The 15898-nt window shown below is 37.5% G+C and overlaps 1 protein-coding gene across 4 annotated transcripts in view; it reads left to right on the top strand.

The window, feature by feature from the left end:
- The window catches only part of PIGF (phosphatidylinositol glycan anchor biosynthesis class F), a 105720-nt gene that overhangs the window by 77944 nt on the left and 11878 nt on the right, over positions 1–15898 (top strand). For all 4 annotated transcript variants that reach the window (XM_019413284.2, XM_019413004.2, XM_053890663.1 and 1 more), the window contains exon 5: positions 12963–13071. In XM_019413284.2, coding sequence (XP_019268829.1) covers positions 12963–13071 — 109 coding nt within the window. The remainder of the gene's footprint in view (positions 1–12962; positions 13072–15898) is intronic.

Raw genomic sequence — 15898 nt, 5'->3', positions numbered from 1 at the left:
ACAGCTAAGTTAAAATTTTAGCTTCTTGAAACGCATTCAAATCATTCCTAACAAAAATGGTTACATTGTAACTAAAAAAACTGTGAAGTTATTTGGTGCCCATTATTTTGTCCTGTTTATCACCCAGTAGCAAAAACTTCTTGAGCTCTTACTCTGTATTCCATGCTGTGCAAGCTTTTTGTGGATTCTGAAATATTAGCCATGATTCTCTCCCTGAGGAGCTGTACGTTCAAGGGACATGAATAAAATGAGCAAACGATATGAGATTAAAATTGTGTAAATCATATAGTAAGTGCTGTTGGAACTCAGAGAGGTAGGAAACCAATGAAGAATGAGCTGGAAGGGGGGGAATGACCTATAAAGGATTTCGATCAGAAGTGTGAGATTTGGTGAGATGAAGGGAAAAGGGAATGACTCCCATGTTAGGGAAATGAATGAAGCCATAGAAACTGAAATAAAAGTGGTATTTTTTGTGATTTGGAAAGGAACAGCCCAAGTAGTGCAGAGGAAGCATCTTGGGTCACTAGGCTCCATAAATTACTGACTTTTTCCTTTTGCAATGAATATTGTTTGTTCCCCTTCAGAACCATCCTCTGGTGTTGATAAGGTCTCTAGAAAATAGGAATGTAAACATTGAAAACTTTTTCCCAGGGGAGCCTGGATGGCTCAGTCAGTTAAGCGCCCAACTCTGGATTTCAGCTCAGGTTATGGTCTCATGGTTTGTGGAATTGAGCCCGTGTTGGGCTCCACGCTGACAGCAAGGAGCCTACTTGAGATTCTCTGTCTCCCTCTCTCTCTGCCCCTCACCCTGCCCGTGCACGTGTGTGCATTCGCTCTTGCTCTCTCAAAATAAACTTTAAAAAAAAAAAAAAAAAAGAAAACTTCCCCACGTCATTACTATAGTATCCCTAATGGCATTTATTTCTTTTAGCATTTTTGTTTGAAATTTTAAAAAATTTTGTAACTTACTTTTTGAGAGAAAGAGAATGTGTGCATGCAAGTAGGGGAGGGGCAGAGAGAAAGAGGGAGGGAGAAATCTTAAGCAGGCTCCACGCTCAGCATGGAGCCCCTCTCAGGGCTGGATCTCAATAGTGTGAGATCATGACCTGAGCGGAAATCAAGAGTTGGGACACTTAACCAACTGAGCCACTGAGTGCCCCTTAAGTTGAAATTTTTAAATAGTGAAGACCAGTTGAAACATTATAAGTTTGGATTGGTGATTTATCCAGCTTTGAACTGTGTTTCGGGTAATGGTATATTTGGGGGAGATGTTGTCATGTCATTCCACAGTAAGTTCTTCTATAATGTGGCGTATGTATTCCTTGAAATCCCTGCACTATGCAAAATTGGGCAATAAAAAACACAGAGCCTAGAGGAAAGACAGGCTTGAGGCATAACACTCAAAAACTTTGACAGTAACACATAAAAAAAGATAGGAACTTAATAAAAATGATAGTTCAGTTTTATATATGTTAAATAGTTAAGAAATTTATAAACATTATAATGAATATGGTACTTTTGCTTTGAAAAAACCCTGAAATTTGGTTTTGGAAGTAGGTGTGGGAAGAGTTGCCACTTGTAAATTATGAAGTGGTAAAGGAGGTTTGTTGGAAATCTGACAGGAAGTTAAAGACCAGATATGGAAGATGTGACTCATACACATGAGGGAAACTAAGAGAGCTGAGAGATGGGATTTTGTTTTGTTTGTTTTTGTTTTTGCTTTTTTATGTTTCAAGTTTTTATATAAATTCTAGTTAGTTAACATGTGGTGTAATTTTAGTTTCAGGAGTGAATTTAGTGATTCATCGCTTATATGTAACACCCAGCGCTCATCCTAACAGTTGATACTTAATACACATCACCTATTTAGCCCATCCCCCATCCACCCCTCCTCCAGCAAGTCAGGGAGGGATTGAGATATAATTCAAATACCATATACTTTACCTATTTAAAGTGTGCAATTCAATAGTTTTTAATATACCCCAGAATTGTGCAGCAATCACTGCAGTCAAATTTAGAACATTTTCATCAAGTCAAAAAAGAAACTCCATACCCTTTAGCTATCAATTCCTTATCTCCCCTCCCCTAGCCCTAAGCAACTACTAATTCTCATTACTGGTTCTATAGATTTGCCTCTTCTGGACATAAGAGTGTAATCATATAATATATGATCTTTTGTGATTGGCTTCTTTCACGTACCATAATATTTCCAAAGCTCATCTATGCATTACTTCATTCCTTTTTATGGCTGAATAACATTCCATTGTGTGGCTGTAAACCACATGTTGTCTGTCCACTCATCAAGATGGACATCTGGTGGTTTCTACTTTTTGCTGTTATGGCTAAGCTCCTGCAAACATTTGTACACAGGTTTTTGTATGGACATAGGTTTTTATTTTTATTTATTTATTTTTTTTGAGTACATACCTAGCAGTGGAATTGCTGGGTTTTATGGTAACTCCCTATTTAATTGTTGAAGAAACTGCTAGCCTGTTTTCCAGAGTGGCTACACCATTTTACATTCACATAGCAATGTATGAGGGCTCCAATTCCCCCACATCCTTGCCAACAGTTGTTATTATCTGGTCTTTTGATGATCACCATCTTAGTGGGTGTGAAGTGTTAACCTCCTTGTGTTTTTTATTTGCATTTCCCTACTGACCAGTGATGTCAAGCATCTTTTCTTTTTTTTTTTAATTTTTTTTTAATGTTTATTTCTTTTTGAGAGAGACAGAGACAGAATGCGAGTGGGTTAGGGGCAGAGAGAGAGGGAGACACAGGATCCGAAGCGGGCTCTAGGCTCCAAGCTGTCAGCACAGAGCCCGACGCAGGGCTTGAACCTACGAGCTATGAGATCATGACCTGAGCCGAAGTCAGACGCTCAACCGACTGAGCCACCCAGTCACCCCTCGAGCATCTTTTCATGTGCCTATTGGCAATTATATATTTTCCTTGGAAAAATATCTCTTCAGATCGTTTCCTCATTTTTTATTTGGATTATTTGCCGTGTTTATTATTATTAAGTTCTTTATATATTCTAAGTACAAGTCCTTTATCATATACATGATTTGCACATTCTTTCTTTTTGTGGGGTGTCTTTTCACTTTCTTCATTGTGTCCTTTGAAACACAAAAGTTTTTAATCTTGATGAAATCTAATTCATCTGTTTTTTTCTTTTGTTGTGCGTTTAGGGTCATTTCTAAGAATCCATGGCCAAATCCAAGGTCATAAAGATTAACTCCTCTGTCTTCTTCTAAGAGTTAAATAATTTTAGGTTTTACATTCGAGTCTTTGGTCCATTTTGTGTTAGTTTTTGTGTACCATGGGGGTAAGGGTCTAACTTGATTCTTCTGTACCTGGCTTGCCAGTTGTCCTAGAACCATTTGCTAAAAACACTATTTTCCCCCCTTTGAGTGATTTTGGCACTCTTGTCAAAAATCAGTTGATCGTAAATTCATGATCTTTAGTTTTCTTTCCATTGACCTATATGTGTATCCTTATCTCAGTACCACACTACCTTGATTATCTGGTAGATGTTTGAGGGATGTGCATGTTTTGTGTATTCACATACTGCTTAGTGCAATTGGGTGTAGTTCTTTTGTGTTCACTTAGTGTTTCTCACAGACTAAATTGCTCATATTGTTCCCTAATATATCAGTCAAATTGGAACAAATTTCAATGTTCAAAACAAGCATTTTAGCAGAACTTATTATACAGAAATTCCTAATATTTTTGAATTGAAAAAAAATCAAACTTTAAAACTCAAGGGAAACAGAGAAACTATCCTTAATTTCTCTTAGTAACTTACCATGAATTTAATATGCATATATTTTCTGATCCTGCTTTAACCTGTTTCTCTGTTTAGCCTGAACTATGTCTTAGAGCAATGCCTATTATGTTCTGCTGGGTTAAAAAGAGCTTTGTAAAAATTTATTATAAAATTTGCCTTTTGAATCTTTTGAGATTTGCAGAATAAATTTATTGTCACCTTGTTTTTGCACCTGTCAGCACTTTATCCCTTCTCAGAAGGATCTGTAACAAAGTAAAACTAAAAATTATAGGAAGGGAAATACCATTTTCCAGCTAGCAGACTGAAAAAAATATATAAGTTTCATAATACATAGTGATAAGGGTTTGGGGAAGTAAGCGCCAATGGGAATATAAATTGGTTCAAATTCTTGTTTAATAATACCTATAAAGATTAAAAGTATCCATCTTTGGCCTAGCAGTTCCACTTCTGAGATTTTATGTACTAGATATATTTTCATACCTACAAAATATTAAATGTGTAAGATTTCTCATTGTAGCTTTGAAAATAGCTTAAATGTCCTTTAATAAGGAGAGGATTAAATTAAATTTAATGCAGCTATAAAAAAAAAACAACCAGCCATTTATTTACTGATATGCTGTTAATGGAAAAAAGCAAGGTGAAGAAATGTGTGTAGGATACTACCATTTGTGTAAAAAGAGAGCAGGAGAGGATAGATATACCTGTATAACTTTGGAAGAATACATAAGAAACTGATAAAAACATTGGTTATCTCTGCGGGGGAGAATCTGAGAAGCTTGGAGCCCATCTCAGAAGACTTTCCACCAACTACCCTTTGGTGTCTTGAAATTTGAACCAAATTAATATACTACCTAGTCAAAATGAAAATTATAGGGGTTCAGGTTTTGCCAATACTTAGCTTATTTGGGGGGACATTGAAAGTTAGTCCTGTATCAAGAAGTTGTTAGATTTGGGGGCGCCTGGGTGGCTCAGTTGGTTGAGCATCCCAACTTCAGCTCAGGTCATGATCTCACAGTTCTTGAGTTCAAGCCCCGCCTCGGGCTATGTGCTGATTTAAAAAAAAAAAAAGTTAGATTTCTCTGATGTCACTTAAACTTCAGTAGGCTGCAAAAAAGGTGCTGAGGGACTATAGCTAAAAATACTCAACTTATAATACAAAACATTTTATTTAACATCACATAGGGGTATGAAATAGTAATATGCAAAAGTAATAACTTTTAAAGCATTTTCATGTGTCTTAAAGCATTTAATTCTCACAGCAGTCTGATGGCATACTCCTGTTTTCACCATCTTCTAGGTGAAGGTACTAGAAAGCTGACGGATTAAGTGATTTGCCTAAGCCCTCGAATAGCCAGTAAGAGGTAACTTGAATGCAGATCATCGGATGGTTTTAGAAGGCTACGCAAACTGAGGGTCAGAAAATGAGTTCCTGCCCTCTCCTTACTGCTTAGTAGTCAAGTGATCTTAGATAAGCTATTTAACTTCAGAGATCCTCATATGTGATATTGTTAGAACAATACTAATATGCACTTTGCAGGGTTATTGTCAGAACTGAGTGAGATGATGAGTGAAATCAAATAGCAAATGCTTCAGAAATGTTTGTCAAATGGATTGACAAATGTCAGGGAGCATTTGTATATTTCACACTCCCAATGCTGACTGCTGTTTGCCTTAGTACCTCTTTCTGGTTTAGGTAGCAGACCCAGGAGTGCAGGGCATAGGCAGCTATGGAGAAGGGAATTCTTTCAGTCGATGTAGTATAAAACTAATTTGAACTTTGTCGTGAGAGGGCAACTGCAACTTAAGTTTTCATTCCTCCACCATAACTTAGTGATAGTGGTTTCTTCCCTAGCACTTTTATCATACTTTAAGAATTTAGCATAAAAAGCATGTCAAATTTTAAACGAGTTAGGGAATAGTTAATTCGATAGATTAATTTGTTTGATGTTAGAGTTGGCCTTCTCAAACATTCACAGTTATGCAAAAAATATTTATCGTGTTTATTACAAAAGAATATGTAAGAGTTTGAATAGTAGAAAAATATAGGAAGTTCAAGATCCTAGTAATCCTATCAAAGAAGCAGCCATTACTGACAGATTTTAGTCTAATTTTGTCCATACATATCACTTATTTGCAATTTAAAAGCAAAAAATGGTTATACTATCACTGCTTTATAACTTACTTTTTTTTTTTTTTTTTTTTTTTTTTTTTACTTATTAGGAACACCTTTAACTGTTTGTATAATCTAATTTTTCTTGCATGATGTCTTTAGTATATCTTCATCCTTAATTAAGAATACTTCTGTTTATATTGGTTTGAACAATCAGGAAGCTGATTATCTCACATAGCAGAGATTGTATGGTTCTAGATACAGATAGATAGTCAAGGTGTAGCTGTGCTTCTCACTGATTTTCCTGGTTCTTATCCTCAGGCTGTTAGTGAGATGGCAGCAGTCCTTTCCCTTGAGTCTTCCTAAGCTAATCACTGGGAGAGAGAATGGGATCACCATGATTTAATTAGTCTGGTTATCAGGGATGGGATGAATATTGGGCAAGCATTCCATGTACCATGGTTTATTTAATTCCCTATTGAAGATTATATCAAATTTTCAGGATTATAAATAATGTTATTATGAACACCTTGTACTATATAACTACATATGTGTATAACAGTTCCTGTAGACTAGATTCCTGGAGTAGAATTCCTACGTCAAAAGAAGTTGACAGACACTGCCAAACTAAAGTTCTAATTGGAAGAATATGTATATACCTACCAATAGAATGCTAGTTTCCCTGTATCCCAATCAGAACTTTTTACTTTTTTATCAGTTTATGAGGGCTGTTGCCTACTGGGCTTTGCCAAGGGGGCTGACTGTTACCATCATCGTGTTGTCTGATTTCTAATGAGATACATAAGCCCTGGCCAGAAATTTTTGAAAGTTGGATCTATTGAACCATTTATTAAATTTCAGCTGAATATTATTGATTAAATTACAGGGATAGCATATCCCTTACCCTGCCTCCCTTTTCTTCTGCCTCACGTTATAGAAAACTGAGTAGAAGATAACATCCAGCACTCAAAATTCAGCTTCAAGACAGGAAAAATTGTAGTTAAGATGAGAAGACAGCTTCCTAGATAATTCACTCATGGTATCTGAGCAAATATGTAGTGTGGGCAGCCTGCCCTTGTGAAGTGTGAGCAAGATGAAAAGAAATGGCATGGCAACTCTAAAAACACGTTATAGAATAAGAAGAAGAAAAAGGCATGTGAAAGAGAAAAGAATCCAGCCTGGAAGAAAGTAGTACTCAAGGAACAAAAACAAACTACCCAGTTTATCATAGAAAAATATTATTAAGGGCATAAATTCAATAAAATAAGAGCTCAAAGATAAGATGATGGGAAAAAAATGAGGTGGAGAAGGAGATTACGGAATTAATTAAATAAAATGAGAATCCAAACCACACCATCACATGTCATATATTAGAAATATAGACAAGTTAGAAAATCAAGTTCTAGCATGGAGGAAAGGTTTGAGCTAATCAAAACAAATGAGGGGTAGGGAAGAGTAAAGCAGTTAGAAAAGAAATGATAAATGCAGAGAACAAAGGAAATGAGCTTAAGACTAGCTAGTAGTGTCCCTAAAATAACAAAACAAATTAATTCAAAATATGCCAGAAGACAGTTTCCCCAAATGGAGGAATCATTCAGTTTGTACATTAAGGGGACTCACTACATTAGAAAAATAGTTGAAAATTAGGGTTACAGAACAATATATAAACACTACAAAAATAATATGAGCATTAGAGGTTATGTAGTGGGGGAGGGAAGATGGAGAAAATATAACTGTACCCCCCAACTGCTCCGGCTGTCCCCACATCCTGAGCCTGTTTGATAAAACCTCTGGAGGGAATAAGGATTAAGTGAAATTCTATGTATTGAATAATGATTCCTCATCTTTTGCCTCGTCCTTTTCACTTGCTTGGTCCAAAACACTGACAACCAGGCTTACGCAATCTAGGCAGAGTACGGAAATACTTCTTTCAGTGGAAAATGGTATAAAAGAAGAACCTGCAGATACTGACCGTTGGGGGTTCTCTAAAAGCCAAGGTCCCTAATCAGTCCCTGGGACAGTGAAGCCCGCTTGTACACAGTGGACATCTAGTCATCTGTTTAGTGTTCACTTTTTTGTTGTTTTTTAAAACATACATTTATTGAGATACAACTTCAGACCATAAAACCCACCCATTTAAAGTGTACAACTTAGTAGTTTTTAAGTGTAGGCTCAGCTTTATAACCATCACCACAATCTAATTTTAGAACATCTTGCCACGCCAAGAAGAAACTCTGCCCATTAGCAGTCCCCCTCCTGCCCACCCTTACATACCCCCTTCCCCCCTTCCCAGGCAACTGCTAAAATACTTCCAGTCTCTCTAGATTTGCCTATTCTGGACATTTCATATGTAGTGTTTTAAGTAGAATGAGAAATGAACAATCATTGGACATTTCAGGAACACCTCTAAAGTGAAAGGCAGAAATGAAAACAAAAGGAAACTCGGAAACAAAGGCGATATAAAGACCAGAAGATAACTCTTAAAATGTCCATTGTTTTCACATCTATAAAACACAAACAGGAGGCAGTCAAAAGGAATATTCTGAGAACAAGAAAGCTCCTGGAAATTAAAAAATAAGAAAAAAAAATCAACAGAAGTAGAGACAAAGTTAGAAAGATCCCTTAGCCAAACAGAAAAGGCAAAAATATGGGAAATGGGTTAAAAGATTAAAAAAAAATCAGAGGGTTAATTCCACATGGTAGTATTCCCAGCAAAAGAGTAAGAAAAACAAAATTCTTAAGGAATCTGGGTAGAAAAAGCAAGACTTTATAAGTCTTTAAAGAGAAAATGTCAAGAACCAAAAGACTTGTGACTGTAGATTAAGAAAGCCCATGAGTGGGGCGCCTGGGTGGCTCAGTCAGTTAAGCATCCTGCTTCCTCAGGTCATGATCTCACAGTTTGTGGGTTTGAGCCCCAGGTCGGGCTCTGTGCTAACAGCTCAGAGCCTGGAGCCTGCTTCCAATTCTGTGTCTCCCTCTCTCTCTGCCCCTCCCCACTCACACTCTGTCTCTCAAAAATAAACATTAAAAAAATTGTTTTAAAAAAAGGCTCATTGGTTTCCAGCATTATGGCTGAAAAGACACCCACTCCAAGGCACAGGCTTGTGAAATTTTAGATAACCACCAGGAAAAAGATGATTCTGAAGGCTACCAGAGAGGGCAGTGTGTGTTGTAGGGGTTTGGGGAAGGGGGGGCACATGTTACCTAGAGAGGACTGGGAGCCAGAATGTCTGAACTTTTCAGGTGGGAAACAGAAAATAATGGAGCAATGTCTTCAAACTTCTAAGGCAAAATGATTTCCAACAACTGCAATAAAGTCATTTTCAGACTTTAAACGATCTTTAAAATCTATTTTACCCTTTCTCAGGAATCTACTGAAGGAGGTGCTTTTAAAAAAAAAAAAAAAAAAAAAGGAAAATAGGAGAAAGTCTTGGAATTTGGGAAGCAGGAGACCTAAAAGCATTGAGAGAGGCAAAGGGAATTTATAGGATGATGGTGTAGGGAGCTTACAGGACAGTGGCTGTGCCTCAGGCTTAGAGGGCAACCAGTCCCACTCGCAGCAGGTGAGGTGCCCTCCACAAGAGGAAGAGGGAGAACAAAGAACACAAACAAGAATTTAGAGGTGATGTTTAGTTTCTTTAGAATATTTGAGGATGGTTTAGTGACAAGTACCTAAGCAAATAGAGATTGAAAAAGAGGCAGTTCTTAACGTCCAAAGAAAATTTAAAATCTATAAGAAAGGAAATGTGACTGTGGTTTATTGTGTGGTTCAGCTATGACAAACATTTTCGTAGTCATATTAATGTAGATGCTGTGCTGTGGATTCAGCCGGGAGGAGAGGATGTTACCATCAAGGAGGGGATGGTGAATCAGAGAGAATGAGCACATGGTGATGGGAGGCTTGTGGGAAGAGTGCTAAGTCCTCTTCTTCCATTGTAGAAAGCAGGGAGTAACTAAGTCTTGCAAACTCTATACATAGTGTACGTTCTTTACATTCGAGAAACACTGACGAGTTCATGTTTCTGCCTTGGGAGTGGATTTCAGGAGTGGGGAGGGATGCAGGGAGGGATTGTTAGTAGGTGTGCTCATCTAATATGATGTGGGACCTTAAAGGTGCTTATACATACTATGGTTTTGATAAATGCAAAATTTTAATTTTACAAAGATAGGCTACACAGTTTTTCTATTTTTAAAACCAGCTCCTGTTTCCTTTTTTTCCTATATTATATGCAAGATCATAAACTCCCTTGGGTGCATCAAATAAAATGGAGGACAGCCTCTTGCATGTTTGCACTTTTTGTAACAAATATCAAATGGCCTCAGTGTGCTATAAAAGTGAAAAATGTGAAGACATGGATCTTGCCCCTCAAGCCCAAGGAACTTGGAGCTTAAAGGTTAGATAAGACATGTACATAACCCTTGTTGAGACATAGCTTTGATCATCTCTGCCTTGATTTAAAACCTTCAGTGGCTTCTTCAGTTTGACTTTTCAGGCTTTCCTAAAATCCTAACCCTAATTCTACCACAATGAGATACTGCTTCACACCCACTGAGATGACTGTAATCAAATAATAACAAGTATTAGAGGGGTGCTTTGGTGACGCAGCCAGTTAAGCGTCTGACTTCAGCTCAGGCTATGATCTCTCAGTTCACGAGTTCGATCCCTGCATCAGGCTGTCTTGCTGTCAGCATGGAGCCCACTTTGGATCCCCTGCCTCCCTCTCTTTCTTCCCCTCCCCTGCTTGTGCTCTCTCTCTGTCTCTCTCTCAAAAATAAATAAACATTAAAAAAATTTAAAAGAACATTAGCAAAGATGGGGAGAAATTGGAACTCTCGTACACTGCAAGTGGCAATATAAGATGGCTCAGATGCTTTGGGAAACAGTCTGGCAGTTCCTTTACAAGATTAAACACCGTTATCATATGACCCAGGAATTCCATTTCTTCGTATATCCCAAAGAAAAATGAGAACACAAAACATGCACATGAATGTTTATAGTGGCATTATGCATAGTAGCCAAAAACTCAAAAAAACTCAGATGTCCAGCTGATGCATAGAGAGAATAAATGTGGTATATCCATATAGCAAAATGTTATTTGACAATAAAAAAGTATTTTCAGGTGCTACAAAATGGATGGATCTTGAAAACATTACACTAAGTGAAAGAAGCCAATCACAAATTCCATTTATATGAAATGTTCAGAATAGGCAAATCCCTAGAGACAGAAAGTGGTTGCCTGGGGCTGGAGGAAAGGGGAATTGGGGAGTGAGTGCTAATGGGTAAAAGGGTGTCATTTTGGGATGATGGTTGCACAACTCTAAATGCACTAAAGACCATTGAATTGTGTGCTTTAAGTGAGTAAATTGTATGGCCGAGAAAGGGCTATCCGGGGCAGGTTTTCACTGTACTCAGTAAAGGTGCTATTTTTAAAAATCCTAACTCTAACCTACTTACCCAGCCTTATTTCCCATTCTTCCACTCAGCCTCAACCACTTTTACTTGAGTTCTTTCTGTCTGCAGTGCAGCTCTGTCTCCAGTTTGTCAAGCCCAGATGCCACTCATTCTCCCAATTCTGATGGAACTTCCTCTTCTTCCATAAAATGGGAGAAGTAAATTCTTCCCAGCAGAAAGTAAACCTTACTCTCAACCTCTCCCAGACTTTATGTCTCTAGGCACATCACTTTATGTATTGCAACATAGAGGACTTATGTGTTAAGTGAAAGCTAGTCAACATTTGTCAGCCACAAATAGTCAAAAATTAACCCTAGAAAATCCTTTAAATTGCCTGAACAGTAGAGTTCCCTCTTTACGTTCAACTCCCCAGTTTTTTTTTCCTCCAGGATTGGGACAGATCTCTGTTTTGTTGAATGCTAGCTGAAGAAATTGACTTGCATTTTTAGGTGTTATATAAAATAAAAAGAACAGTGAAGCCCAGCAAATAATACAGATTGGGACCTGTGGTGATTGGTTCCAACCTTCTTCCAGTCCTGGTTTTCAGTACAGACAAGCTAAAGCTCTTATCTTGTGTAGGTGGACCAAGGGGGAGTAACGAGAGAGACAGGTGACAGAGGGATTGGCTTAGGAACTGACTTGTCATTTGGGGCTACTTTAACTCAGTGTATATTTTGTATGTAATGGCCCATTTCTAATGAAAGAAGTCCTCTAACAGAAGAAATGTTTTCCTTTTTTCCCACACCGGCTGGAAAAAACTGCTTTTCATAAACTTTGTGTATAACAACCTTTCATTTTGAACAAGTGAATATTTGGACCCTACTTACTGCACTGTGGTGGGATTTTACTCTCCTGTAACCAGACTCATGCTCCACATGGCTAAGTGGTCACACTGTGAGAGGCTGAAACCCAGACCGGTTCAGAATGGCAGAATTCTGTCTTTTCACCTTTACCCCCTAAGATACACACTTAATCAATAAGGATGGTAGGCGAAATCACTGGCTATTTTGAAATCTGTTGTTCTTGTTCTCTACTCCTGCCCCATCAAATAAATAGTGTTGATTTGTTTACATGAAATGTGCAATCAGAAGAACTAGTTGAATAAGTGATGTTCCCTCCATGCAGTGGAATACTAGTATAGCTAGTATAATTAACAAGGGAAAACAAAACAGCAAAATTGGGTTTATAAATATGCATTTGAGTTTTGATAAAGGATGTATACATAAATGCATACCGTTCTAAACAAAATTGTGTATATGTTTGTGCATGCATAAGATATTTCCAGAAGGATATGTACTACATTGGTGATAGTAGCTACTGCTAGGAAGGGACCCAGAGTTGATAAGGGTGGGAGGAAGTCAGCTTTCACTGCAAATTCTCTTCCATATTGTTTGACTTTCGCCATGTGCTGCACATATTACCTTTCGCACTGAAGAACATTTATATTCTCTTACCGATTACTTGTTAATAGTTCATGGTAAATATACGCCAATTCAAGATGATCGTTAAATGAACAGAGCATATATGTGTAGTGTCAGTTTGCACCACTGTTTGATTCTCTAGCAGCTAAGGTATATACCACCAATGATTTACGTATTTGTGTTTTACAGAGTTACATCCATTTGGGAGAACAGTCTTCAGATCACTACAATTTCTAGTTTTATAGGAACATGGCTTGGCGCCTTCCCTATTCCACTCGATTGGGAAAGACCATGGCAGGTTGGTTTCAGCTACTTAAAGCAACAAAATAAATGTTTGTACAGTGATGGTAAAACTGAGGAAGCTAGCCAGTATGCCTGTATAAATGATGTTGTTCAGTTAAGTAGGGATGCCACTTCCCTGTCACTGTAATCTCGGTTACCTCTTATTGGCCACAGGGCCCATTGGCATGCAGATCAGCCTGGTTCTGTCTTCCAGCACTATTTTTTTCTACATGCATAAGTGAATAAATAAGCTTAGTTTATGAATATTTATAGGAATTTTTTAAAAACAAGGTAGAGTTGCAGAAATTGCCTATTTTCAACTTAGATGTTCATTGCCTTTGTGCTCTTAGATTCGTATTTTCTTAACTTGATTTATGGCCAAGTTGAATGTTAATTTTGAGAGATTTTTTAAAAGCATATAGCAAAGTACATTTTGAAGTAGGGGTACATGATATCGAGGGGAAACTCATAAACCTCAGGTTTTTGTTTCTGATCACAATAGGAAATAGCTAATAAGCTAGGTTAAGACACTATGAGTAAGTGTTCTTTTTATTCCCATTTTACAGATGAGGAAACATATAATATTTCGAAGTGCACCAAGCTAGTAATGAATATATCTTTGTCTTCGTTTTTAATGACTTCGTAGTATGCCATTATATAGTTTATCCCTAAATTTATTTAGCAAATTCACTAGTGATCCTTTAGGTTATTGCCAGTATTTCACTATCATAGACAGTGCTGTGATTAACACCTTGAATCCATATTTTCATGGATTTTCCAGTTATTTTCTCAAGATAATTTTTCCCAAATGGAACTGTAGTATTAAAAACCATACTTTCTTTTTTTCAACATGAAGAGAATTGTTTTCCTATTACAAAGACAGTACATATTTATTTAGAAAATTTAAAAAATATTAATAATTATAAAGGAGAAAGGAAAAATTATCAAATATCCAACCACCCAGAGGCAACCCTCATTTCATTTGTGTTTTGGTGATAATTTGTGCAGTTCTGTCTGTGTATAACTATAATGTATATGTCATTTTTTTTTTTTTTAAATGCCCTGTCCTTAGTCACTTTATTGCTAAATTAAAGAAAGACTTTTTAGACCTTACTGTCAGGGCTTCTCTGAGCATTAACTCACTGGAAACACACTCTTTCCCTGCTTGAAACTCTTATCTTGACTTTCTACAACAACAGTGTCCACAGCTTTTCTTTCTACTTCTCTAGTTTCTCCTTCTCAGCCTCCCTGAGAGCTTCTTCCAGACTACCTGTTCTTAAAACACCAGTATTCCCTTGATTTCTAACATCTTTTTTTCTCTCACTCTCCCTGCATAACATTATTCATTGGCCATGACTGCAACTAAAATATGGCCAATGAATCCTGAATCTTTATCTCCTGCCCGTGGCTTCTGAACTTCAGACTCATAAATGCAACAGTGTGTTCCTCTTGAGGTTCCATAGCTACCTTGAACTCAATGTACTTAAAATTCAACTTTTTCTTTCTCCCCCGTGATGTAAGTAGCACTGTCATCCACCCATTTGCTCCAGTCATCAACCTGAGAGTCATCCCTGATACTGCCTTCCCTTCACAGCTCAGATTGAACAGGTCACTGGCCCTTTTGATTCTAGTGTTTTGTTTTGTTTTGTTTTTTACTTTTTTTTTTTAATGTTTATTTATTTGGAGAGAGAGACAGAGCGGGAGCGAGGGAGGGGCACAGAGAGAGGGAAACACAGAATCTGAAGCAGGCTCCAGGCTCTGAGCTGTCAGCACAGATCCTGACCCAGGGCTTGAACCCACGAACTGTGAGATTATGACCTGAGCTGAGGTTGGACGCTCAACTGACTGAGCCACCCAGGTGCCCTGTTGATTCTAGTTTTTTAACATCTCTTGGATCTATCTTCTCTTCATTTACATTTAATTCTATAACTTGTACAGGTGTCTCTCATCTTGCTTTATGTCCTCCCTGCCAAACCATTCTTTACATAGCAAACTGCAGACCTGATCCTGTCATTTCTCCTGCTTAAAATCTTCCAGTGGCTTCCTCACTGCTTGCCTTGAATAAAGTCCAAGCCTTTTGGCATAGCTTATAAGGCCTCTATGCTCTTGTTTCTGCTTAGATGTGTAGGGCTGTTATTCAGATCGCAGCTCTTCCATTTACTGTGTTATTGAACAGGTTCACTGTAACATGGAGGCAATAGTTGTGAGGACTAAATGAGATTATGTGTAAGAAGCGTTAGCTGTTATCTTAATTCATAATTAACATCCTTATTTATTAAGTCTTTGGAAAATAGTACTATCATTTCCTTAGATAAATTCTTAAAGTGGAATTGCTGGGTATGCATTTTTTAAATCATTTTATTTTTTCTATCATGGTAAGTGTACTCTTTAATCCCCACCCCCTATTTTCCTCATTCCCCCCCCCCCACCCCACCTCTCCTCTGGTAACCCATCAGTTTGTTCTCTATAGTTAAGAGTCTCTTTCTTGGTTTGTCTCTCTTTTTCCTTTGCCTGTTTGTTTTGTTTCTTAAATTTCACATATCCATGAGATCACATGGTATTTGTCTTTCTTTGACTTATTTCACTTAGCATTATACTCTGTATATCCATCTGGGTCATTGCAAATGGCAAGATTTCATTCTTTTTTATGGCTGAATAATATAACAGTGTATATATGTGCCATATCTTCATCCATTCATCAATCAGTGCACACTGGGCTGCTTCCATAATTTGGCTGTTGTAAATAATGCTGCTATAAACATAGGGGTGCAAGTATCCCTTTGAATTATTGTTTTTATGTTTTTTGGATAAATACCCAGTAGTGTGATTCCTGGATCGTAGGG

The sequence above is a fragment of the Panthera pardus genome, unplaced genomic scaffold (assembly GCF_024362965.1).
Source record: "Panthera pardus isolate Hobbes unplaced genomic scaffold, ASM2436296v1 HiC_scaffold_25, whole genome shotgun sequence".
Lineage (NCBI taxonomy): Eukaryota > Metazoa > Chordata > Mammalia > Carnivora > Felidae > Panthera > Panthera pardus.
This window is presented reverse-complemented; position numbering and strand designations above follow the sequence as displayed.